Below are 26,308 nucleotides of genomic sequence, written 5' to 3'. Positions count from 1 at the left end.
GATCTATTAAACTCTTTCAGCCCTCAGTCCTTAAAGTTATTACTTTGATGTGAGTAGCTTAGGTGAAGGAAAATACATTCTTCCCATCAGATCGAGTCTGATACTTTTTTTGAGCTATATTATATTTTATTTTTATTCCACTCTTCAGCCATTCAAAAGCAGATTACATTCAGGTACTGTAGGTATATGGCGGCAGCAGGGCTTGTAGCCCCCTTATGCCCCTAAACCTGAGAGCTGCCCATCAGCTCTCACTGAATTTACTCATATTACATCTGTTACACTATATATTGATTCCTTGATGCGGAACATGTCCCTTCATGTTGGGATAAATCTTTTAGTCTGGGGAATGTTTCCCTCTTCAGGTTTATCCCATATCTGGTGTCAACAGTTCCTTCCCTTCAGGGGCCATAGTCTATTACAGAACAAGCATTTTCCAGATAAACTTCTTGGAACTGTGAACTATTCTGGTTTGCACTAGAGGTACTCTCCCATCTCACCCAAGGACTGGGATGGTTGAACCAAATCAATAATCAAATGGTAGTCTATGAAAGCAAGTAAGGAGACACAGTGTCCGTGACACTCTGCCAAAAACTTCAGCAGGTTAGGTATGAGCTCTTGGTTGCAAGACTTCCCTTCATGAAACAGACTTCTCAGAGTCTCTGACTCATTAGCAGATCACCTTCACAGGGTCTTCCAACCTAACAGACAGAGTATCTTTTCGGGCTCTCATCCTTCATCCTTTTTACATTGAAAAGCATCGAGAAGGCTGAATAGTTGAGGAGATCTGTATTCACTCTGAAGGATGGAATCAAGTCCTCTTTTGGCTAATGTGGAAGGCATAACTGCTGTCTGTGTGTTCCACAACTGCAGTTAGTGGCAAGAACTCTTAAAGTTCTTAGGTTTGGACTGGCTTTTCTTAATTGTCATAGCATGAACACTCAAGGTGTTCTCTTATCTCATATCTCATCTGGTAGTTTATTTTCCTGCCAATTCTTCCGAGAGTTGAGTACTCAACTCTTACCACAAGGAAGAAAGGTCATCATACCTTATGAACCTTCCCTTGCTCAACCTGATAGCAAAGGAGTTTTCTCTTTCCTAAGCATCTTCTGTTTGATGAGAATGCTACAGAGGAGTACGGATTTAGATGGCAGATATTTTCACCCGGGTACCAGGTGGGCCCTCTGTCTCCCTTCACCTGTTTTACCAATGATCTGCAACAGTACTTGCTTCCCCTTTCACCAGTAAGTCTCAGTGCTTTATCAGTGAGGCTGGTGCCTTACTGCTGCAGCAGTATGCTTCTCCCAAGTACACAAAATTCTGCTGTCACTTCATTATTGGATATTACAGTTTATAGAAGTTTTGCTAGCACTTAAATCCCCCATTTTCAAAACCACCTGTGTTACGCGACCTCATAATCAAACTGCTAAAGTTGTCCTCTTGAAGTATCTTTCCGAGAGGGTGACATATCTAGTCGCAATCTCTTTGACTAGATGAGTTAGCAACTGCACTCCCTTCATAATAGAGGGGTGCATCACACACATCTTGAATTTCTCCTCAAGTGGTCTCTATTTTTCACCAAAATTGTGCTACGTACATTGAAGACAGGCCTTTCATTCGTTCCTCTGTGAGAGAGCCATGCCATATTACTGAAACAGACTTCTACTACATTGTCAGGCTTATCAGGAATTGCCATGCTGGGTCAGACCAAGGGTCCATCAAGCCCAGCATCCTGTTTCCAACAGAGGCCAAACCAGGCCACAAGAACCTGGCAGTTATCCAAACACCAAGAAGATCCCATGCTACTGATGCAATTAATAGCAATGGCTATTCCCTAAGTAAACTTGATTAATAGCCATTAATGGACTTCTCCTCCAAGAACTTATCCAAACCTTTTTTGAACCCAGCTATACTAACTACACTAACCACATCCTCTGGCAACAAATTCCAGAGCTTTATTGTGCTCTCCTGAAAGCTGTCTCCATAGCAGTCATCTGTAAAGCTGTGACTTGGTGATCTGTACATCTGTCTGGACAGACTATCCAGAAGAGAGAATTTGTGGACAAGCAGTTTGATATAGTCTGTTCACCAGTAGTCTACCCTCCACAGTGGGGTCTGGGTTGCTTTCCAATAAATGCTCTACTGCAACCCTCAACTTGGGACGCCCTATGTGTCATGAATTATTTAGCTCTGCTTGTTGAAGGAGGAAGCAAGTGTACTCACCGTAAACTGTTCTCTCCATAGACAGCAGGATGAATTAGCCATACTTAATACCCACTCTGTAAAGTTGACTGCCTAACTAGGTTTAGCTCTAATATCAACTGAAGGGCTCGCGGGAACTCCCACACATGCTCAGCTAAAGCTCTATTGAGCTAAAGAGATGGGTTCGTCCAGTGTCATCGAATGACATCACCCATATATCAGGGCTAATTTATCCTGCTGTATTCAGAGAACACTATTTACAGTAAGCAAACCTGCTGTTCTAAGAGATGGGGAAGGTAGAGGGAAATGAAAATTTGATTTTGAAATCTTCGCACATACTTTTCCCTACAAACCCAACATGCACAAGTAACAAAGGTAGAGTCCATGGACTTGGAGTGTCCTAATGTTTAAAAAAAGAACTCTTGAGTACAATAGATGTTACAATATTCATCCTTGATAATCGAAACACTAACTTCTGTGCTATATCCTGGATGAAATTGGTATACTGCCAAAACTGAATACTGGAAAAACAAATTATATTCTGCAACATTTGTATCTGTTAATGGAGGTAAATATGTATTATGGTGGGAAAGTCACAATAATTTTTGTAAGCTTAAGACATGGTTTGTTTATTTTTTTGTAATGGTATCTCTCTGATATTTTATTTTTATCCTTTCCATGTTTAGAGCCTGATTGAATAAGCTTTTTTTCTCACACACTATTTCTCAGACATTTTCTGCAACCTAAGGGATCAGCCTTCTCAGAGAGACCAATCCCAGCCACTCTGAAAGCAAACTAGGTCATTTTTTCCCTTCCCCATTCTAAAGCATGTTACGATTCAACTCCTCCAAGCTCAAAAATCCATTTTCACCATCAGGAAGCTAAATCTGTGTTTCAGCAGATCTCTGGGCTTGTTTGGAGAAATCTGTCTTTTCACAGAATCTACCTTATAAATGGCCTGTGACCGACGGCCCGCAAATGCGCAGTAGAGACCAGCTCTACCGCGCATGTGCGGGCGAGCACGTCGCTCTGAGGCAGCTTCAGAAAGAAAAAAAAATGGCGGCGTCCAGTGGCAGCAGCGGGCGGCGGTACCGGCAGCGGGCGGCGACGGCGGTAGCGGGCGGTAGCGAGGGAGGGAGAAGAGAGAGAGAGGGAGGGAGGGGACTGAGTGGGAGGGAGGGACTGGGAGGGAGGGAGAGGGGGGACTGAGGGAGGGAGTGGGAGAGAGGAGAGGGGGGGACTGAGGGAGGGAGTGGGACTGGGAGAGAGAGGGAGGGAGTGGGACTGAGGGAGAGGGAGTGGGACTGGGAGAGAGAGGGAGTGAGTGGGACTGGGAGGGAGTGGGACTGGGAGAGAGAGGGAGGGAGTGGGACTGGGAGAGAGAGGGAGAGTGAGTGGGACTGGGAGAGAGAGGGAGGGAGTGGGACTGGGAGAGAGAGGGAGAGTGAGTGGGACTGGGAGAGAGAGGGAGGGAGTGGGACTGGGAGAGAGAGGGAGAGTGAGTGGGACTGAGTGAGAGGGAGGGGGGAGGGAGTGACTGAGTGGGGGGGAGGGACTGAGGGAGGGAGTGGGACTGAGGGAGAGAGAGGAGGGAGGGAGTGGGACTGAGGGAGAGGACAGAGGGAGTGGGGACTGAGTGAGAGTGAGTGGGACTGAGTGAGTGAGAGGGAGAGAGGGGAGAGGGACTGAGTGATAGGAGAGGGAGGGTGGGGAGGAGTGGGTGAGGGAGGGGGTGGTGAAGAGTGAGGGGAGAGAGAAAGAGGGGGAGGTGAGAGACAGAGGGATGTAGCCCGTTTTAACGGGCTTAACGGCTTGTCTAGAGTATAATTTGAACTGGGATATGAATAATGTTACAGAATCTAGTGCTTTGTGATACTGTTGGGAAGGTTATTGTAGGAATAAACAAACAGTACTTTGAATGATTTAATTATTGATTGGATTTTCATTTTCACTGTACAAGAAGCAATTACTGATGGCTAGCTTTGTGTGTCTCTTTCCAATCTGAAGGTGGAGAATGAGACCAACATTCTACAGGACGGATCTCTGGTTGATCTGTGTGGTGCCACTCTTCTATGGAGAACGGCAGATGGCCTATTTCACACTCCGACTCAGAAACACATAGAAGCTCTGCGACAGGAAATTAATGCAGCAAGGCCTCAGTGCCCTGTTGGGCTGAACACTTTAGCCTTTCCCAGCATTAACCGCAAGGATGTAGTAGAAGAGAAGCAACCTTGGGCTTACCTCAGCTGCGGCCATGTACATGGCTATCACAACTGGGGACATCGCAGTGACACGGAAGCCAATGAGCGCGAGTGCCCAATGTGTAGAACAGTAGGGCCTTATGTGCCTCTCTGGCTAGGTTGTGAAGCAGGATTTTACGTGGATGCTGGTCCTCCAACCCATGCTTTCAGTCCGTGTGGACATGTTTGCTCAGAGAAGTCTGCTAAGTACTGGTCCCAGATCCCGTTGCCTCATGGTACTCATGCATTTCATGCGGCCTGCCCTTTCTGTGCAGCACAGCTGTCTGGGGAAGAAAACTGTATTAAACTCATTTTCCAAGGCCCAGTTGACTGATGCTATTAATAACAAGACCTTGATGATGTTTTGTTAAAATTACTGTGAAGTATTTGCCACTAACTCTAGATTTAATTTTTTTTTTTTTTTTTTATAATGTTATTAATGGGGAAGTTCAGGGAGAGCAGGATACATTGTTGGCAGATATCTAGGACCTGAGAGATCTCAGTAATGCTGCACACATAGCGGCAGCATTTTCACTGATGTGTGTGGCATTGGTAAAATTGCTTTTACTGTGGACTTGTGATTGGGAAGAAAAGTCTTAACGTGTTCATTTCTTTTTTAAAAATGTTGAAATTTTCTAATGAAAGATATTCTTCTAATCTTTCCTTTTTAATAACATTTTGCAGATGTCGAAGAAACTTTAAGAACGTAATCTTGTATTGAAAACTTTGCAACATAATAGAGGTGAATATTTTCTCAAGGAGATAAAAACACTGTGGGCATTGGAAATGTCTGTTCATAGATACCATATTAATTGGATAAATGAATGACAATTTTCTGGTAGACAGCCAGCGACCTTCATGTAGAATTGAATGTATGTTTCTTGCTTATTTTATTTCATGCCAGTGTTTTAGTGCACCGGTACTGGCACCTGCATCACACACACTCATTTGGTGGGGTTTAAGACCCCACAAAAGTTGGGATACATTTTATTTATCCTTTCGCTTTTTCATTCTGTGTAGCGCAGTAGGGTTTCTATTGCCCAACTTGCATGATGTCGCAATTAAAACACAAAAGTGCCCAACAGAGGCCCTATCGCTGGTGCAGGGGGGGGAGAGCATAGGTATATGTTTTTCGTCTGGCTTCACTTTACTTTTTACTCCCAGTGTTTAGATTATATCATCTAATTAAAAAAGGTGAGCCATTATTTGAAATTTTTGCTGGGTGGAGGGGGGATGAGGACAGATACCTGCCTTTTTTTTTTTTTTTTGTGGCTTTGAGTCTGTTCCTTGATCTGATTTTTATCAGATCATTAAAACGATTCTTTTGCACTGCCCAGCAGTTAGTGGCATGGAGTGTAACGGGGGCAGTCCCAACCTTGCTTCCAGCAGTGCTGCTTCCAGCATTCCCTATTCTCCACCGTGTTCTTTGAACCCAAAGTGTGTTTTTTTTTCTCACAGTAATCGCAGGAAAGGATTATATTTGCACTCCAGCTGGCAGTCCACTATATAGAACTAGCTTCCCATTTAAATTTAACTCTGAAGCACTGCTGCAAGCAGCTGGATTGAGCCCCCCCGCCCTTCGCCATCCCAGAACGTACATGGACAGGGTCCTATCAGTCTGGATTATTTGGATCACAACTGGCCCAGTCTAAAAAATCAATCTAGCTCTCAAAAAGGGAATTAGAACAAACCACTTTTCATCACCTTTAAATACTTTTAACTTTACAGGTAAGTCAAGTTGCTGTTTAAAAAAAAAAAAATCACCCTCAGTTGTCATCGCTACGGTGTGCGTTCCGTTTTCAGCTTGTTGCTATCTCTTGCTTTCAGTTACAACATAGAAGTAATTTAACTTTAAAATTATTTGCCCCGTCAATGAAATTCAGAGCTGCTGGTTAGGATGGCTGAACACATTAGCACATCAACAGTAGATGGATTTAAGCTGTGCGTGCAGCAAAGAATTTGCTAAATGATCATTTAAGGCAGAACACCTGGACTGCTGGTGCCATTAATGTGCAGGACTTTCAGATATATCTGCCTGCACTTGGTATCTGAAGTATCCATCTATCCCTGACCAAAAAAAACTTTGGGAGAGAAGTAAAAGCATGAAGTGTTCGAGGCAAGAACTTCTGAGCGAGAAAAGAACGCAAAGTACGTTACTTTGATAAGAGTTTTTTTGCTACATGTGCGCTCTTTGTATAAATATCTAATTTATATGATTTTAATATATTGTGTATATACGTGAATTGACCTGTTCCTACTTTGGCTGTAAATAGTTTTATAGGTAACCTTATAAACATTTTGTGTTCTTTGCCGCTGGCGACAGAAGGTTACTTTTGTCTGCTGCTGCTGTTTTAATATCTTTTTGCCGTATAAAACCCCCGGTCTCTCCATACTTTGAGAATGGCTTTATAAGAGTGTTCGAGTCCACGGTATTCATTTTTTTTCTGTCGGGATTCATAATTGGCATTTTTCAACCCAATTATATTAGATTTTAAAAAAAAGTATTAACACTTGCACATAGTAAAAAAAAAAAAAAAAAAAAAAAAAAAAGGCAAAGATCAGCAATAATGTACTCCATTAAATTGGGGGTGGTGGGGGCGGTTACGAGTTGCCGTGCTAGGCCATTTGAGAATGATTGAAAACCAACGAAGCGCGCGCTCTGGGGCGGATTTTCAGACTCCGCGAATAGGCCTACTTTTGTTTGCGCTCCAGGCGCAAACAAAAGTACGCTGGATTTTAGTAGATACGCGCAGAGCCGCGCGTATCTGCTAAAAACTTGGATTGGCGCGCGCAAGGCTATCGATTTTGTATAGCCGGCGCGCGCCGAGCCGCGCAGCCTACCCCTGTTCCCTCCGAGGCCGCTCCGAAATCGGAGCGGCCTCGGAGGGAACTTCCTTTTGCCCTCCCCTCACCTTCCCCTACCTAACCCACCCACCCGGCCCTGTCTAAGCCCCCACCTTACCTTTGTCGGGGGATTTACGCCTCCCAGAGGGAGGCGTAAATCCCCGCGCGTCAGCGGGCCTCCTGCGCGCCGGGACGCGACCTGGGGGCGGGTCCGGAGGGCGTAGCCACGCCCCGGGTCCGCCCCCGGAATGCTCCCGACACGCCCCAAAAACGCCGCACGGTTCGGGCACGCCCCCCGACATGCCCCCTCCGAAAACCCCGGGACTTACGCGAGTCCCGGGGCTCTGCGCGCGCCGGTAGGCCTATGTAAAATAGGCCTACCGGCGCGCAGGGCCCTGCTCGCCTAAATCCGCCCGGTTTTGGGCGGATTTAGGCGAGCAGGGCTCTGAAAATCCGCCCCTCTGTGCGTAGGTGTTATGCTACTCTGTCTTTTTTTTTTTTTTTTTTTTTTTCAGCTCGCATCATGGATTGGATACTGCATTTCATAATGTCGTTTTCACTGTATAGTGTCTTAGAACGAGGGCTGACTAAACCGAGGAGTTAGTATTCAGCTCTTCGGTTTTTGGTCCAAGCGCAAGATAGAACTTTTTAATTTCATACAGTTAGGATTTAGTACTGCTATTACTCTGTTTTTAATTATAAAGATATGGTACCTTTGTGCCTCAGCTTAGCCTGCCATACTGACTAGTTTGAATTACTAGAAGTGGAAGAAAAAGCCATAAATACATGAGGTAGATTTATAAGCATTAAAAAAAAAAAAATCCTAATACAAAAAATATACCAGTAATTTATAATGAAGGCTTTGGTAGCAGTGTTAATCTTCATGTTTTTCTTCAGTTAAACATTTCATATTTGTTTCTTGCTCATTTTTTTTCCGGAAAAGGTGGGCGCTGTAGACAATTTTCACAAATTTTACTTTGCTTCAGGAGTAAATTCTCAACTTTTCTGTTCTTGCTGCTTTGAACACAGTAGTATATTTTGGTAGGTTCAGTTATACCATTCCGGATACTAAAAGTTGGGTTTTAGTGAACTGAAGGTGGAATTGGGAGGGAAGGGTTGCGTACCTCTAAAAGCCATTCAGAATCACTGGTCTTTAGGTGGCAGGCCCCCTTTTTTCATGATGTTGCATCAAGTGGTAGTAAGGTATTATATAATCCCCCTACCTCTATTTTTGAGTATTCTGGTTAAAGTGGAAATTATTGTACATCAAATTACACTTGCTTGACAACATTTCACTGAAGCAGGCACAGCATCAATGAAGCAGTAAATTAATTTTTTTTGCTTTTTTGTCCCATATCTACTTTAATTAAATCCAGCTTAAATAATACAAACCAAGTACTACTGAAAAAAGAGGCATCAGTGAAAGTAGTTTTACAGCAAATGTGCTTCTTTAATGTACCTTTTATTATTTGAGTGATAAGCCTACTTTAGACAGAACTTCTCTTGCTCACTTCCTAAAACTGTGTTCCAGTCTAAAGTCGCAGCTGCACTTGAGGGCACTGCTTAAGGTATTGAATACATTGCTTGCAGAATATTTTTTTTGGGGGGGGGGGGTAATTATCAAAGCTGAACTAACCCTACCTATCCCCATTTTTAAAAATGTACTTACTGCTCCTCCGGAGCAGAAGTAAACTCTGCATGCCGGCTGGCACTTCCCAGAGACAGGGTCTTATGGCGCTGCCCCGGCCCACACTCTGCCCCTTGGCCTGCCCCTTTCAGCAGGCCCGGCACTTGTGCGCGTATCAGGGTTACACACGTGGCTGGGCACATTCTGAAATGCGTGCAGCGAGCACAAGGCCCAGCCATGCACACAACCCCCGATTTTTGTGTGCGCAGGCTTTTTAAAATTTGGGCGTATGTGTACAATTTTAAAATTACCCTGCTTGTTTCAAGAGAATCAAGGGGAAAGCATTTTAGTACATATCTAAAACAAGGCATTGGTGTTCAGTTTGAAGAAAAATATTTCTCAGGTTGTTTCCTATACATTCTTTCCCCTCTATTCACACACAAAGCAGCTAATACCCTACTATGGAGTTATTAGGGTTAAAAAGGAGGCAAGTGTTGAGTGAAGTATAAATAACATGCTGTATCAAATGTAATCACTCACAAATTTCAAGCATCCTAAATGTACGGCAATAAATAGTTATAAATAAAGACCAAAGATTTTTTTTTTTAAACTATTGCAAATAAACTCTTAACTGAATCCTCATTAAAACTTAGTCAGATTTAAAGTGTTTAGAGTCCTTCACAAGGTGCTTGGACTTATCTTAAATGGAATCTTTATCCTAGCTGCGATGGTACTGGATTTTAGTGAGGACCATCCCTGACACTGGTACAGCATTTCGAAATAACCATTTCTTATCAAGGATCTGAGTGATTATTTTAAGTGTCCAATGATCATTGCCAGTTTTTGTAATAAATTCCAAGATGCATTAAAAATTATTTCTCATACAGGGACTGAATGGATCCTGACTTTTTTTTATCTTGTGTTCTCCAGATTTCTGGAAAAGAGGGCAAGTTCATTAAATCCTAGTATACACGTGAATCTTTGATATACTAGAAACACATATTCATTTTCTAAACTTTAAGCATGAAGCTTCTTAAAAAAAAAAAAAAAGGTCAACCAGTAACATACAGTCTGGTAAGTGCCATCAATATAATCAAAACATAAAAACAAGCTTGTCAAATGGTCCTTTTATTGTTATATAGTCCTGAGAGATAAAGGAACACATTTTTTGGTGACCTCAGTTTGAATATTGCTGTAGATGAAAATTAAATAGATTTTCCTAGGGTGTAGCAGATGGACTCAGGACCAATGGGTATAGTGTACTTCTGCTAGCAGTTGGAGACGGATCAGATTTCAATCTGACGTCAGCCCCTAGTACATATACCCCTGCAGGAAGTGCAGCTCTTCAGTATTTTCCGTCTCCATAGCATTAGGGACTATCTGCACTCTCTCAAGCGTTAGATCAAATTGAAAGAAGAAAACCTACCTGAAGACGAGCCCTGCTCTCCTGCGGTGATACCCTCGGGTCCCTCCCCCAGTTGAGATTCCCGAGGTGATTTCCGTGGTCCCTCGGAGGTGAGCCTCGGTCCGGCGGCCGAATCGCGGCGAGGACCTAGCCCCCGATCCTTCGGGCGCGGCTGAGAGGCAGCGGGTGCACCCTCGAGCGCGGCGGTGAAGGTATTTGCCCTCTTCCCCCCGCAGCCAGAGACCACCCGGGACGAAACCGGGAAGCGCCGAAGACAAGGTAAGGTAGAAATCTTCTACTCAAATCCGGTCTCCGAGGGTCGAGGATGAGCACAGGTCGCCGACCGGGACCAGTGCCACAGGGTTGATCCGCCCTAGCAGGGCCAGGCCCCGGCTATTCCAAGAGTCTGCCCATGTGGAGAATCTCCGAGGGGGTCGCCATATTGCCCATGTGCTCGCCGTTGCCATCTTGGCCTACTCGCCGTGCCGTTCGCCTCCGAGCGCGCAAAGCACTTAGGCGCGCATAACTTGCGCGCACATAGCCGAGCACATATCTACGGCACAGCCACGCGCACAACTTACACGCTCTATCTAAGCGCACCGGAGTGCATAAGATTTACATGCCAACGTCCATGGCACCCCCAGGAACAGAAATTAAAGCGCAAGGCCTCTGCCCGGCATGCCACATCAGAGCCGTACAATGCAGTGCGAGGAGGCCCTGGGAGATCCAGCTCAGGGCCAGTCCCACCTACTCAGGGGGCACCCCGGACCTAGCCAGGGGGAGCCCCCCCACAGACAGGGACCCCCAAGGAACCAGCGCCCCTCGGCTTTGATCCAGCGTCCATATCATGGGTAGAGTTTTTCAAGGGGATTCACGCCTTTTGTTCAAATGCAAACTGAACCTCTGGCTGTCCAACCACATGCTCCACCGGAGGACCCACATGCTCCAGGCCCCTCAAGACCTAGGCACAGGCTCCCTTTATCCAGAAGCCCCACCTACAGGGACTCTGACACCTCTGAGGAAGAAGCCGAACCCCTAGAAGAAGGGGAGCTCCCCCGGGGACAGAGCCTCACTGAACCATGAGACGCTTCTTCACAAAGGACGAGCTCGCGGACCTGGTCAATCAATGTCTGACGGAGCTCGCTATCCTGGGCCCAGGTACTTCGGGGGAACCAAAACCGAACCCCCTGCTGGAGGGTCTGACAGACTTCTCGCCATTTCCCTCTGTTACAAACAGCACAACAGCTGATTGACCTGGAATGGAATGCTCCGGAGTCTGCATTCAAAGGGGGACGAGCCTTGGCGGCCCTGTACCCCCTGGACCCAGCAACCAAAGATCTTCTTGCATGCCCAAGAGTGGATGCTATGGTCTGAGCGGTCTCTAGGCGCACCACTATCCCAGTGGGAGGGAGGAGCTGCGCTCAAAGATGCACATGACCAACATCTGGAGTCCATCCTCAAACAATCATTTGACGTCGCCGCTATGTCTCTATAAATTGCAGCCTGCTGTACCGTGGTGACACGTGCCTGCCTATCACAAACCAGAAACACCACCCTGGGAGAAGACATGGAACCAGTGGCTTCATTCCTAGCGGAAGCTGCCTCCGACCTAGTGCGCACAGCGGCCAGAGGAGTGTCCTCTGCGGTGGCTGCCAGGAGACAACTCTGGCTCTGAAGCTGGTCGGCCGACGCATCTTCCAAAACGCACCTCACAAGGATGCCCTTCAAAGGATCCCTCCTGTTCGGCAGCGAACTAGAGAAACTGGCCGACAAATGGGGCGAGTCCCCATTGCCGTGACTGCCAGAAGAAAAGACAAAGAGAAATCAGCGTCCCTTCCCCAGGTTCTCCAGGGGCAGAAGTTTGCAGCGCTTCAATCCTTACAGGAACAACTATCAAGCGCCCTGCCCTACGGGCAGGAACCAGTCCTTTCGGACCAAGCACAACAAGAGGGGAGCCAGCTCGGGTACGGGCCCCAGCCGCACCACACAATGAAATTCAGCCGACCCATCCAAGGGAAGAAGCCATAGGGGGCAGATTAGCCCTATTCTACCACAGATGGGTCGAGATAACCTTTGACAAGTGGGTCCTAGGCATCATTCGGGAGGGGTACTACCTGGATTTCCGGCGAACCCCTCCGGACAAGTACGTGGAGTCCCCCTGCCATGACCCCTCCAAGAGGGCGGCAGTGGAAGCTACACTATCCAGGCTACTGGCACTCGAGGTCATAACCCCAATACCTCCACAGGAAATAAATACTGGCCATTATTCCATTTATTTTATTGTTCCCAAGAAAGAGGGAACATTCAGGCCCATCCTAGATCTCAAGTCGGTCAACCGCCAACTCAGGATCCCTCGCTTCCGCATGGAAACCCTACGATCCGTTATAAGGGTGATACAACCAGGAGAGTTTCTCACATCCCTGGATCTTTCGGAGGCCTATCTGCACATCCCCATTCATCAGGAACATCAGCGCTACCTACGTTTCAAAGTCCTGAACCGTCACTACCAGTTCCGGGCACTACCCTTCGGGTTAGCCACAGCACCCCGGACGTTCACCAAGGTAATAGTGGTGGTGGCGGCGGCAACACTGAGGAAGGAAGGAATCCTTGTTCACCCCTACCTGGACGATTGGCTGATCAGAGCAAAGTCACCGGAGGAAAGCCGCCAAGCAACCAGCAGAGTCATAACTCTACTGGAAAGCCTAGGATGGGTAGTCAACACAAACAAAAGCTCCCTACAGCCCTCAGTCGCTGGAGTACCTAGGAGTCCAATTCGACACCAAAGAGGACAAGATCAGCCTGACCCCCACAAGGAGATCAAAATTGTTGAACCAGCTACAAACCTTGCTGGACGATCCTCGTCCCACAGCATGGGATTACCTGCAAGTCCTCGGGCTGATGGCATCCACACTGGAAGTTGTGCCATGGGTGCGAGCCCACATGAGGCCCCTACAGCGCTCACTCCTATCACGGTGGAGCCCACAGTCCCAGAACTACACCGTACGTCTATCAGTCCCGGGCAGAGTTCGGACCCAGCTACGGTGGTGGCTGCAGGCCAGGCACATGAGCCATGGATCAAGACTATCCTCCCCAACCTGGACTCTACTCACCACAGATGCCAGTCTACGAGGATGGGGAGCACATTGCGAGGAGCTAACCGCCCAAGGGCAGTGGAACGCAGAAGAGGTGGGATGGAACATCAACCGCCTAGAAGTGCGAGCAGTCAGACTAGCCTGCATGTGGAAACAGAAGAAGCAGCAGCCACGGGCCCAACAGACCCAAAACCACCCGGATTTGCCCGTGGCCCCTCAAAGAAGTAAGGCCAACCCCAGGGTCCACTACCCGAAGGGGCAGAGGCCTGCGCACCCCTCCATGGACCAGAATTGACGCCCCAAGGGGAGATGGAAGGAGCAGGGAACCATCCCGACGGACCGCCGAACCAAGATGACGAAGGATCCCCAGGACCCAACCCCATCCTGCACCTCTGCTAGCATTCCATCAATCAGCAGCTGTACCAGGAGCCGGATTATGCCCCAGAGCCCCAGGAGAACCCACCCCGGGGGAACCAGAGGGGGCCCACCCAGGAGGCCCAACAACAGGGACCCGACCACTGGCGCCACCCCAGTCCCCTACTGACTTGTCCCTGGCACCTACCTGCCCAGTAACAGGCCCACCTCTGGGCTCAGGTAACGGGGGAGGCAGCACATCCTCAGCAGCTGCAGCTCTAACCATTGCAGCACCGGACAGCTCTGTGTGCACAAGCACCGGAGCTGCCGGCTGCTGTGAACCATCGTGAGACAAGGAGGAAGGGCTGGGACCTGATCGTGCCTCATCAGGCAGGAAGGCCACAGAGGCGCCCGCCCTCCCCACCAACGCAGCTTTGCTGCCCCCCCCCCCCCCCCACACCCCTAAGAACAGGAAACGTGGCCCCTTGATGCTCCTGCCCCGGAACTCACCACCGGCCCGACTGCCTCCACTGCCACATCGCCAATGCGCTCATCAGGTACCATGCCCTCAGCCTCTCCCGATGCCATCGCGGCCTCTTCGGATACCATCGCTCCACCCTATATGTCGCTGGCATGACCACCACCCCGAACTACCACCGCCAAGCCTGCAAAAAAGAGAAAACCGCCGAAAAAACTGCAAGAAGGAAAAAGGTTCCCCCTGCACCTGAAAAAACCGCGATGCAGCACCAGATGCCCAGCCGAAAAGAGGGACTGACCCGGGAAGGCAGGTAAACCCTCTTCCAGATCATCCCCTCTTCCAGATCATCCCCTCTGGAGCCAATCAACTCCCACCACGGTGTGGTTCAAAAGAACCACACAATCCCGGCGCAGCAAGGAACACGAGGAGTCCGGGTGGCCAGCCAGCCACCTAGAGGCTACCCTCCCCCTGCACAGCGCCTGCCAGGCTTGCGCCAGCGAGCCTGGCACCATATTATCCTGGCCGGGCAGGCATGAAGCCTACCCAACCTCTCATCACTGCAGGTCTGCAATGGTTCAATAACGTTGAGCTGACATGTCCTTGCCGGTTTCTTCTATCAAAAAAACTAGAATAGAATAGTCTCATTACTGAGTACAGACTTTCAACAAAACCTTAGTAATGATATATGATCTATTGATGAATGTCTTCAGAGTTGTCATAAGAGCAGACTTAATAGATAAATTGTTGTGTGCTTTCAGATGATTAAGTATTACAATGCAATAACTTTTACTTAAGTCAAGCTGGGAGGCAAGTGTGGTGCCCGCAGGAGAATAATCCACACATGTTTAATTGATTGCAAAAAGTAAGCTACTTTTTTCTTATGTAAAGTTGGGGATGGTCATCACTAACATCCACTACCATCGCATCTAGGATAAAGATTCCATTTAAGATAAATGATTATGCATACCTCATAGAGTCCAAGCACTTTAAATTTGACTTTGTTTCTCTCAGTATTGTTAAGATGTTTTTATAAATAAATATAATAAAATAAAAATCCAAAAAAAAGAACAAACCATGTAAAAGGCATTGCACATTATGAAGACCAAATGATTAAATTCTGCCATTAATCATACATAACGGCATAAGAAGTTCTGCATACTGTCTGTGGCAAAATTCTGATGTCTTTATTTATTACTGTTTATTATAGTAGATTTGATGCTTGATATACCACTGGAGTTAACACCTGAGCAAACCTTTGTGGACATTTATTATGATAACTTATGCTATCATTGATGTAAAAATGTGTTTTGGGTGTATTGACGAATTATTATAATGGCACTCCTCATTGCAATTCTTTGCTTATGTCTACTCAGCTGGTTGGCAAAAGAGTCCTCTTTTTTTTAAAACAGAAAAAAATATAAACAGCAAAAATTCAGGGAGAATCTCTGGCATCTAGCAGTGTTCTGCTGCCTGATTGATAGCGTCATAGCACAACTGTGGTATCCTGAACTAAGAATCACAAAGATGAGCCAATACTACTACTAAACATTTCAGTTGCTCTACTAAACATATGCACTGCTATACAGGTACACATATAAGAGACCGTCTCCACTCTGTGGCACTTACAGTCTAGTCAAGATAAAGACAAGAGGTTTCAGAAAATTTTATATATTATAAAAAAAAAAAAAAAACCCAGAACCAACAAAGTTAGGATGAAGGAGAGCCATGATTTTAAAGTATGATAGAAGACTCAAAATGGTTCTTAATTCATTTAAAGTGGATTTTTAGGAAAGATGTCTTGCACTAAAGCAGATGTCTTGGGAATTCACCCAGTTGGAAACATGGTTTCATAAATGTATTTGAATAAACATTACAATATAATGGTTTCAAAGATACAAATATATGTAACCTATATAAACCAAGAATAAATGCATCAAAAACCATTTAATATATAATTTAAACAATGTTAATAAACATTCAAAAAAACAAAACAATTGCAAACATCACCATCTTAACTGGAGCTGTAGCAGTTAAGATAGTGATGTTTGTGTAATGATGAATGTTGCTTGGCGTTCTATACTGTTTTGATGAAGACATTGTTAAGGGGTGTAATAACTGCCTCTGAAGAAGCTGTGAGGTGAAACATGTAAGTGCAGGCATTTATAAGAACTACTTGTCCTATGCACTAAACATTGTACTAGGTAGTAGGCATTTGTTATTCTTCTGTGGACTATGCATTGAATGCTGAGCTGAAGTTAGTTATGTAACAAACATCTTACTGAAGATTGTTATACCAATCACTAACCATCCTTTGTAGACTATGGATAGGAAGAAGATGATAGTTGCATAAACGTGGTTTGTGGTGTTTTCCATGTGGACATTTATAAAAACAGGCTGTGACTGAAGATCTTGCTTTTTGGATTTTGGTATTGGTCATATGGAAAAAGATTTAGAAGTTTGAAGATATGCTTGATACTTGCTGTGGGCTTTGATTGTATTTTAATAGTGTGTGCATTTTTGTTTGTTGTGCATTTGGTGTTTGGATTTTTTTCTGTGATGTTTTTTGGTTGGTTTGTTTTTTTTGTTATGTGTTTAGTTTGTTTTTATGTGTATTGGGCCCTCAGTAGTGTTTTCTGTGTTTTATTAAAAAAAAAAAAAAAAAAAGGAATTCTTTGTATTTGAGATTTGGGTGGGTATAAATTTGGTATTAGATACTTTAGATTATATATAACAAATGTAGATATGCAATTGTTTTGTATTTTTGAATATTTATTCAAATATTGTTAAAATTGTATATTAAGTGATTTTTGGTGCATTTACTCTTGGTTTATACATATTCTGTTTGTGATATACATAACAGCCTAGAGTCAGAGCCTGTTGGACTATTTTGTACTCTCCCGCTGGAAGTGCAAAATAGGAGTAACTACAGAGTTCATATGAATTGCAGAGGTGATTCAAACAACCAAATATGGAACATTCTTCTCCATAAATTTGATAAATCTGCCTCACACTAGTAATATAAATGGCAGTGAAATATAAATGAATGAATATTTTGTATAAGTATACAAAAGTCCTCGATTAATAACTGAACCACAACCTTTGCTCATGAAATCTCTCTACTTTTTTTTTGTTTGTTTGGTGACCACTGTTTGGTGACCACTGTATCTTCAGCTTCCAACTACTTTTCTGCACTCTGTACAACTCATGCCAACAGCTGTGAAATGTAAATGTACATGTTGCACTCCTTCCACTTCTTCTGAAAAGCAAAGTTACTTTTTGTTTTATTTGTGGTGCAAAGTTGGTATGTTAAATCGTAAAACCAAGTGGCTGTTTGGGGTTTCTAGAAGTGAAGTGTGATTGACTGGGGAGACAGAAGGTAATTTGCCATAAGCAATGAGTCACATTTTAATTGAGATGAAAATAAACATTTTAAGGTGTGAGCTAAATACAAACAACTACATTTTGTAGTTGAGCACATTCTCCTTAAATATCTAATTGCCATTTTGTATTTGAACTATGGTTGGATGCACAAATGTGTTACAAATGTTCAGTGCCGTGCATATTTTGGACCATTTCAGCTCATGTTAATCTATCTGGTTATGTTATACTCATACTTGTTTCCAAGAGATTCCATGTAGGAAAGATATATTATAACCTTTCTCATATATCCACATGGAAATTCTGCGCTCTGGGAGTGACAGTGTTTACAGGACCTCTAATAGAATTGTAATGTCTGTCACAATTTTCTGAAGATTTGTAAGGCCAGACTAAACACCATGTAGAATGATTTATGTTCTTCTATCTTGTGAAATAGAAGCTTTTTCTCAGAAAACATCAAAAGCAGTATGCTTTTAAATGTGATTAGACCCTTGAAATCTTGCAGTACTGTTTATACAGATTTTTAATTGAATACTTTTCAACAGTTTTCACTGGTGGGTTTTTTTTTTTTTAATTTTATACTTTCATCCGTGGGATAAGTCACTGCAGGGAAAGTAATTTGCTCAGCACAAATCTTTCAATATTTATTCAGTTGCAGACATCACCTCACTATTTCTTTACCTGTCAATAATGGATTATTTTTGTGCTTCCAATGCCAACTGACTTCTTGTGATGTAACATCACTGCTAAATAAAAGCAATTTTCAGGATGCTGTTGTGGTTTTTCTATTAAGAATTACTGTTCCTTTCTGTGGATCAATTAGTATATATTAAATCCATTGAGTAGATGAAAAAAAAGGCCAATGATGGGTTACTCTACGCTAGATGCATTTTTATACTGTCCAGTAGACCGTTTACCCTATGGAAGATGGCACAGATTTGGATTCTGACTTTCAAACACATGATGGAAGGGATATCGAGAGAGAGAGCATCACACGGATTGATAGAACATGACATGTCTATTTCTACAGTTTACTTACATTTAGGAACCTATGGAAGAAACAGATGTGCAAACATAGGGGGTCATTTATCAAAATGCGCTAAGGTGTTTTTGCATGCGTTAAGGGCTTATTGTATGCGAAAATGCCTTTAACGCATGCGATAGCACCATATCATATGGTGCGATGCAAATCCAAAAAAGAGGAGTGGGCTGGGTTTACCAGTTTGCGAAGTCCTATCGCTCTGACTTAACGCTGATTTTAGCTACACCTTTTTCAGTAGTGTTAAGCCGTGCGATAGCTTGCATTACGGTGTTAGTGCATTTCGCGACGTCTCCTGAAAGGCCTGTTTCAGTAGGATTGCAGCTGCTGGAGCACCAGCCTAGCCATCGAGAGAGAGAGAGAGAGAGAGAGACTAGCCATAATGCCCTCTCCCTAGATAGGTATTTATATCCCTATGGGAGACCCACCTAGTAACTCGAGGTGAGGTTTAGTATTAGTGTAGGGGGTTAGGGGCCTCTTTGACATGAGACGTATGAACAGAACAGTGGTCTCTTGTGAAGATTTGATTACCTTCGGAGAGAGGAAACTCACCCAAAGATGAGATTGGTGCAATGTTCTCTCCACCTAGCTTGATGGACTCTCTACCTGGGTGGTAACATACTGGTTCACATCTGAACAAAAGCAAAATAAGTAAAAATAACCTTTAATAGTTGTCCATGTGTTGTTTTTAGTCATGCCAAGAAAGTGTTTGGTACACGCAATATCAGTGTACATTTGTGTGTATTCCAATTAACTTTAAAAAAAATTTGCTATGCATGTTGGATTTTATACATTGTGCAAAAGGTACATACTAAAAATGAAGTTAAAAAGCTTAAATCTGAAGCACTTCACAAAGAAATTGGGTCAGTCTAGTGCAGAGATTCTAGCTGCTGTTAAAATATGTGAGAAATGGCTGTTTCAACAAAGTCCTATTCAGGGTTGTGAAAACTATCCAGATAAAACCAAGGATCAAATCCCAAAATACTGCCCAGTATTTCACTTGGCTGTAGGGTTACCAACTGGCTCCAGATTTTCAGGATAGGTTGATCCAGTCCTGGTTTTACCCCACTGCATGCAGGGACTTGTTCTGATTTCCCTATTGCATTGCCTAAGAAAAAACATATTTCTATTTCCAGCAATATTTATTCCTTTATTACAAACATATCATTAAAAGCATTTACATATTTCATATCCACTCATACCACATTCATTCACCAATAACAATGCAATTCAATAATATTTATTGCACATATCCCTACATGCTAAAAATGCAATGTTTTTCACTTTTATATAATAACCAACGATTTCCTATTTAACCTGATTTTTTCATATGAACACACATTTTATCAAAATCTTCCCTACTGCTATACAAAATTGATCCTGTTTTTCTAAGTTTACCCTATTTAACAAAGTTCCCTCCTAATTTTTCTTTATTCTTCAAAAACTCCCGACAAGAGACTCCTGTTCCACCCGATGGTTTCCTCAAGGGATCACAATATAACAATTATTTTTTCTTTCACTTTTAGGGAACATTCAATCAACCGATAGCCTCTGTTGTTCTTTGTGCACATACAGGGAACATCCAACTTCACTTCTTAATTGAACTGTCAATTTTCATCAACCTATTCTTTTCAACATCAACATAAACTAATCACTATTAAACCCTTTAAAACATTTTACATATACCATATTTATATTAATATCCATTTTTTCAAAACACAATTTACCTAGTCGCCATTATTTATAATATCACTGCTACACGTTTCCAATATTTATTTCAAAAACAAACAGGACCATATAATAAATCAACACACTCACCTTTTTTAACTTCTGTTATCTTTTATATGCATCCTTTACAGCTCCTCTATTGCATGTTTTTAACTAACATCAGTTCATCACCTCTCTTCTTCCATCACCAAACCACATTTGTCGATTATAACGATTCTTCAACCCAACATCATTAACTACTCAAACATTTGCACAACCACGTATGTCATCAACAAACACATTCTTCTGTCAGCTCTTGCTCTTTTCTTTGAAAAATACGTACTAACCTAACTAACTAAACACAAGCTTCCACTAACGCCCAACTGCTTTACCTTTACACAACGCCGCGGCTGCTTATTCAATACTTCCTTTATTTAAATCTCCCCGCGGAAACTCCCCTTTCATATGTCACCCATGTGTCACGTATTACTCCCTATGTACTGCTTAAATGAACACGGTTCCTTCTAAATCCTGATCCAATATACTCTACCTTATCCAATGCTAAATAAACATGTTCCATTCCACTTCCACTGAATGCGCAGCCGTGGCGTTGTGGAAAGGTAAAGCAGTTGGGCGTTAGTGGAAGCTTGTGTTAAAATCATTAAGGTTAGTACGTATTTTTCAAAGAAAAGAGCAAGAGCTGACAGAAGAATGTGTTTGTTGATGACATACGTGGTTGTGCAAATGTTTTTGAGTAGTTAATGATGTTGGGTTGAAGAATTGTTATAATTGACGGAAATGTGGTTTGGTGATGGAAGAAGAGAGGTGATGAACTGATGTTAGTTAAAAACATGCAATAGAGGAGCTGTAAAGGATGCATATAAAAGATAACAGAAGTTAAAAAAGGTGAGTGTGTTGATTTATTATATGGTCCTGTTTGTTTTTGAAATAAATATTGGAAACGTGTAGCAGTGATATTATAAATAATGGCGACTAGGTAAATTGTGTTTTGAAAAAATGGATATTAATATAAATATGGTATATGTAAAATGTTTTAAAGGGTTTAATAGTGATTAGTTTGTTGATGTTGAAAAGAATAGGTTGATGAAAATTGACAGTTCAATTAAGAAGTGAAGTTGAATGTTCCCTGTATGTGCACAAAGAACAACAGAGGCTATCGGTTGATTGGATGTTCCCTAAAAGTGAAAGAAAAAATAATTGTTATATTGTGATCCCCTGAGGAAACCATCGGGTGGAACAGGAGTCTCTTGTTGGGAGTTTTTGAAGAATAAAGAAAAATTAGGAGGGAACTTTGTTAAATAGGGTAAACTTAGAAAAACAGGATCAATTTTGTATAGCAGTAGGGAAGATTTTGATAAAATGTGTTCATATGAAAAAATCAGATTAAATAGGAAATTGTTGGTTATTATATAAAAGTGAAATAAACATTGTATATTTTAGCATGTAGGGATATGTGCAATAAATATTATTGAATTGCATTGTTGTTGGTGAATGAATGTGGTATGAGTGGATGTGAAATATGTAAATGCTTTTAATGATATGTTTGTAATAAAGGAATAAATATTGTTGGAAATACAATATATACCTGTTTCTATGTTTGTTCATGTATGAACAATACCTGTAAATTACCCATATGTTGTAATTTATACTTGACCCTTGCCTAAGAAAAGCAAGACTCTAAGTACCTGCATGCAGAGGCGTAAAAGCAGGACTGGAGCCGGCTGGCAACCCTAATTGGCTTACCTCTTATATACAGTTTAACAAAGAACATACAATCAGCTATTGACTAAAATGTAAATATAGTTAAACTTGCTTTAAAGGAACATGGAGTCATTCCTTAACTATAATTCACTGGTTCTCATAAATAGCACAAATGAAACCACTGCATAGTGCATAAATAGTTCAAGAACTAACAGAGAAAAATGTGTTAAAAATAGAAATTCTCTCTTTAAAATTCCATTGGGTTTTTATGCACACGTAAATAGCTTTTTTTTTTTTTCTTGATTCTGTTCCTCCTATTCCTGTGGGGTTCTAACTCAATCAGAAGCCACTTCCATTGGGACTGTGGCACCCAGCAATTGCCCAAGGAGATGGGCTTGGAAATTGAATCCGGATTTCCTGTCTGGCATTGCACATTAGTGCCAATGAGTCGGTGGACCAGCCAGGCAAAATTAATTTCTCTGCTGAGTTAACTGCACATGCTAAGAAGCATCGATGTAAACTGGAAGAAGTGTGATATGTTTCTTTAAAAGAAGCACTTATATTTGAAGTGTTTGAAGAGCTTATGTTGAGTACCTATTATAGGTGTAAATGGAAGGGGATTAGATTCCGATTGGTGGATTCAACCCTGTTAACATCCACTTGTCTGAAACATCCTAACTCTTCACAGAATGTTTTAAGTTTCATAGACAAGTGTGTGTTTAACAAGGTGGAACCCATCAGTCTGATTCTAAACCCCTTCCATCCACATCTACCTCAGGGGTCTACAGACTGTGGCCTGAGGGCTGGAGGAAGCCCTTGGCCAAATTTCATCCAGCCCTTGGTAGCAATGAAAGACTGAGCTTGACCCGGCCTGTAGCAGTGACGACAGGAGTTTCATTTGGCCTGCAGTGGCGGCAGCAGCAACAACCCATTCCACTGCCACCGCCAGCTCAAATGCTTGAAGACAGAAGCACAAGTGGCAGCGCATCAGAGCGGTGTGGGTGGGGCATGCCCGGGGCAAGGCCACCACTGATTTGGCTATGCTTTGCATTGCTGGTGTTACTGCTGCTTGTGCAGGTTGGAGGTACTTGAGCTGAAGATGGGGGGGGGGGGGGGTGAGCGAGCCTACAACACAGCTATAAGGTGATTTTTGGCCATTGTGGAGGGCAGTGCAGGCCTCGGGGAGGAAAGCACTGGCGCAACGGAGCTGTGGGTGGCGCCTGCCAGGGAAAGCCAGATGATGATGGAGGTTCTGGAGCTCTCAACCACTGCCATCTCTGCAGAGCTGGGGCAACGGGGGCATGGATATCCTCTCCTACGAATGTGGGCTTTGAGGCCTAGTGTGCAGACATCCTCATAACTCCCAAGTCTAGTCTAAGTGTCTGTCCCTGAATTAGGGTCTCCAGAGGTGGGGGTTGTTTTCCTTACATGAACCTGGCGTGTTGCAAGAGAGGCGTGAGTAGGGGGGAAAAAAGGGGTGAGGAAAGGATCAGAAAGGCAAAGGAAGGAGAGAGCATGCATGGGGGGGGGGGAGGGCAAGTAAAAAAGCGAGTACCCTACACAACATGCCACCATCCAGTCACCCTCTCCCTTTTCTACTTTCCTAGGTGGACATATATTGGTAAAGGGGAAGGCAAGGTTGCTGAGCTGGGGCAGGGTTACCAACTTTGGAGAAATCTAAAAATAGTATAATTAGTAAAATCTGCCACACCCCTGGGAGCCCTGCCCCCTGCCTCACCCTTTTCCCAACATTTCAAAGTAACAAAAGGGCCAGACATGGTCTCCCTCTTCAACCTCTTCTCAGCAAGCAACTCCAAGGGGCTCTCTCCTGCCCTTTCCCCCCACCCGACAGTAAACTGAGTAGGTTCATAAGAACATAAAACTTGCCATATTTGGTCAGACCAAGGGTCCATCAAGTCCAGTATCATGTAACCAACAGTAGCCAATCTAGGTCACAAGTATTTGGCAGGATCCCAAGAGTTTGGTTAGATTCCAATCTGCTTATCCCTGAGATAAGCAGTGGATTTCTACAACTCCACCTGTCAAAACCTTTTTTTGAACTCAGCTACACTAATACAGGGTGGCCCATGGAAAAGTAGCCCGCCTCCAATACCAGTGGATTGGAGGCGGGCTACTTTTCCATGGGCCACCCTGGAGCTTTCACCACATCCTCTGGCAATGAATTCCAGAGTTTAATTATGCATTGAATAATCCATAATATATCAGGCTTGGTAGTGTCAGTACTCATGCGTGTTCCCCAGCCCGCCGATAAATGGCGCAGGCGGCTCCCTGGCTGCCTCGGAGACTCAAATATGCCAGAGGTACGAAGGACAGCGGCCATCGCGGGACAGACAGAAAATAGCAGAGGAGACCCTGGCATGCCGCAAACAGAGCGCGTCCCGCGGTACACTCCGCAGTGAGGATGAAGGCCCGGCCACCATTCGTGCCAAAAAGGGAAGGCCCCCGTGTGCCACAATTGGCGTGCCTGGGCCTTCATCTTTGCTGCGAACGGAGCATGTGCCGTAGGACGCGCTCCATTCGCAGCATGCTGGGGGTCTCCGCTACTATTTTCTGCTCAAGGCGAAAATGGAAGGCCCCTGTGTGCCGCAAACGGAGCGCCAGGCCTTCATCTTCGCCACGAACGGCACAGGTCCCGCAGCATGTCAGTGAGAGAGAATGTGTGTGAGAGAGGGGGGTGACAGAGAGCATGGTTGCTGAGGGGGTGGGGAGGGTGTGAGAGAGAGAGCATGAGAGGTAAGAGAGGGTGGGTGGGGGGATGCTGGAGTGTGGGTTTCAGAGAGAGGGAGCCTATATGAGGAGAGGGGGATGCCGGTGAGAGAGGAGAGGGGGTGTGGGGGCGTGCGAGAGACAGCTTGGTAAGAGGGAGAGTGCACAGGATGCTTGAGTGGGTTTCAGAGAGGGAGCTTATGAGGGGACAGGCCATCCAGTGCTCCTACCATGTGACAGGGGCCGGCCAATGGCACGGATACCCTGTCACATGGTAAGGTCAAAGGCCCATCGGCGCCATTTTTATTAGTGGCAGCCGACTGCCCGAGAGTGGGAGATTGCTTCCGGGACCCCTGCTGGACCACCAGGTAATTTTAAAATGTTTTGGGGGGGTCGGGAGGGTGGGGGAAGCTAAGGGAGCTGTTTTAAAGGGTCAGAGTGGGTTTAGGGGTTGTTTTTGTATGCCGTTTTTCCTGCCCTCCCCCCAAAACGATAAGAGAACCCCACGAACAATTTTGTGGGGTTTTCCTATCTGTTTCAGGGAGCCCCCGATTTATGATGACTTTGAAAATATCATACGATATTTTGCGGCTTTACTCCTCTCTGCTCGGCTTCTGATCCCGCCCCCTGCTGACTTCAGACATGCGACCGCAGAAGGATTTAAATGTGAGTGCTGACCTGGGGCGTCGTCCTCATTGCCGTGACCGCTCGATCCTCTGGTTCAGTGCAGCCAGCGCCATTGACCCATCGGGGTCCCTGAGCCCCTCCGAGCTGCCTCATCGCCATAACTCGATCCTACGACCGTGTTTTTGCAGCTTTACTCCTCCTCTCTGCTCTGCCTCTGATCCCGCTCCTGCTGACTTCAGACACGCGATCGCAGAAGGATTTAAATGTGAGTGCTGACCTGGGGTGTCACGAGCCGAAGGTGCATGACCAAGGGGGTACGATATTTTCAATCGTCAGAAAAATGATTACATCCCTATTATCTCCATACCTCGAAAAGAGGAGGAGGCAGCCTCCTCGCTGTGAAAAAAGAACTGAAATTAATTTCCCAAGAGGTCAACACACCCTCTAAATATGAAGTTGGCTTTTTCAAATCAAATTTCCTCCAACTCTGCCTCATATACACTCCCCCAGGGCTCCTACAGAGTGACCCCTCTCCTCTAATTGAATTTTTCATCAATTCCCTAACCCCCGACCTCCCCACTATTCTTCTTGGTGACTTTAATCTTCATGTTGATTCACACCCACAATCTACAGCCTGTGAAGCCTTCATTTCCTCCCTTGAAGCCATGGGCTTTACTCAGATCATTCACTCTCCCACACACAATGCAGGCCATACTCTCAACCTCATTTTCATTAACTCTGACCTCCATCTCATAGACTCCCCTACCTGCACCCCTGTGCCCTGGTCCAACCACACCATCATAAAAACTACCCTCTCCTTAAAACAAACTGCATACCCGCCCCCCGCCCCCACCACAAATGCACACTTT

General features: G+C 44.5%; 1 protein-coding gene across 3 annotated transcripts in view; it reads left to right on the top strand.

Moving 5' to 3' along the window:
* PELI2 (pellino E3 ubiquitin protein ligase family member 2) overlaps positions 1–26,308 on the top strand; it is a 387,703-nt gene that overhangs the window by 289,238 nt on the left and 72,157 nt on the right. For 2 of the 3 annotated variants that reach the window (XM_029598251.1, XM_029598250.1), the window contains one exon: positions 4,207–6,989. In XM_029598251.1, the coding sequence (XP_029454111.1) occupies positions 4,207–4,773 (567 nt within the window). In that variant the 3' untranslated portion in view covers positions 4,774–6,989. Of the gene's footprint in view, positions 1–4,206; positions 6,990–26,308 lie in introns of those variants that run through there. The other variant, XR_003856259.1, reaches the window with a different exon arrangement.

This window comes from Rhinatrema bivittatum, chromosome 4 (genome assembly GCF_901001135.1).
Source record: "Rhinatrema bivittatum chromosome 4, aRhiBiv1.1, whole genome shotgun sequence".
NCBI classification, from domain to species: Eukaryota; Metazoa; Chordata; class Amphibia; order Gymnophiona; family Rhinatrematidae; genus Rhinatrema; species Rhinatrema bivittatum.
The sequence above is the reverse complement of the archived record's forward strand: the minus strand, read 5'-3'. Positions and strand labels throughout refer to the sequence as shown.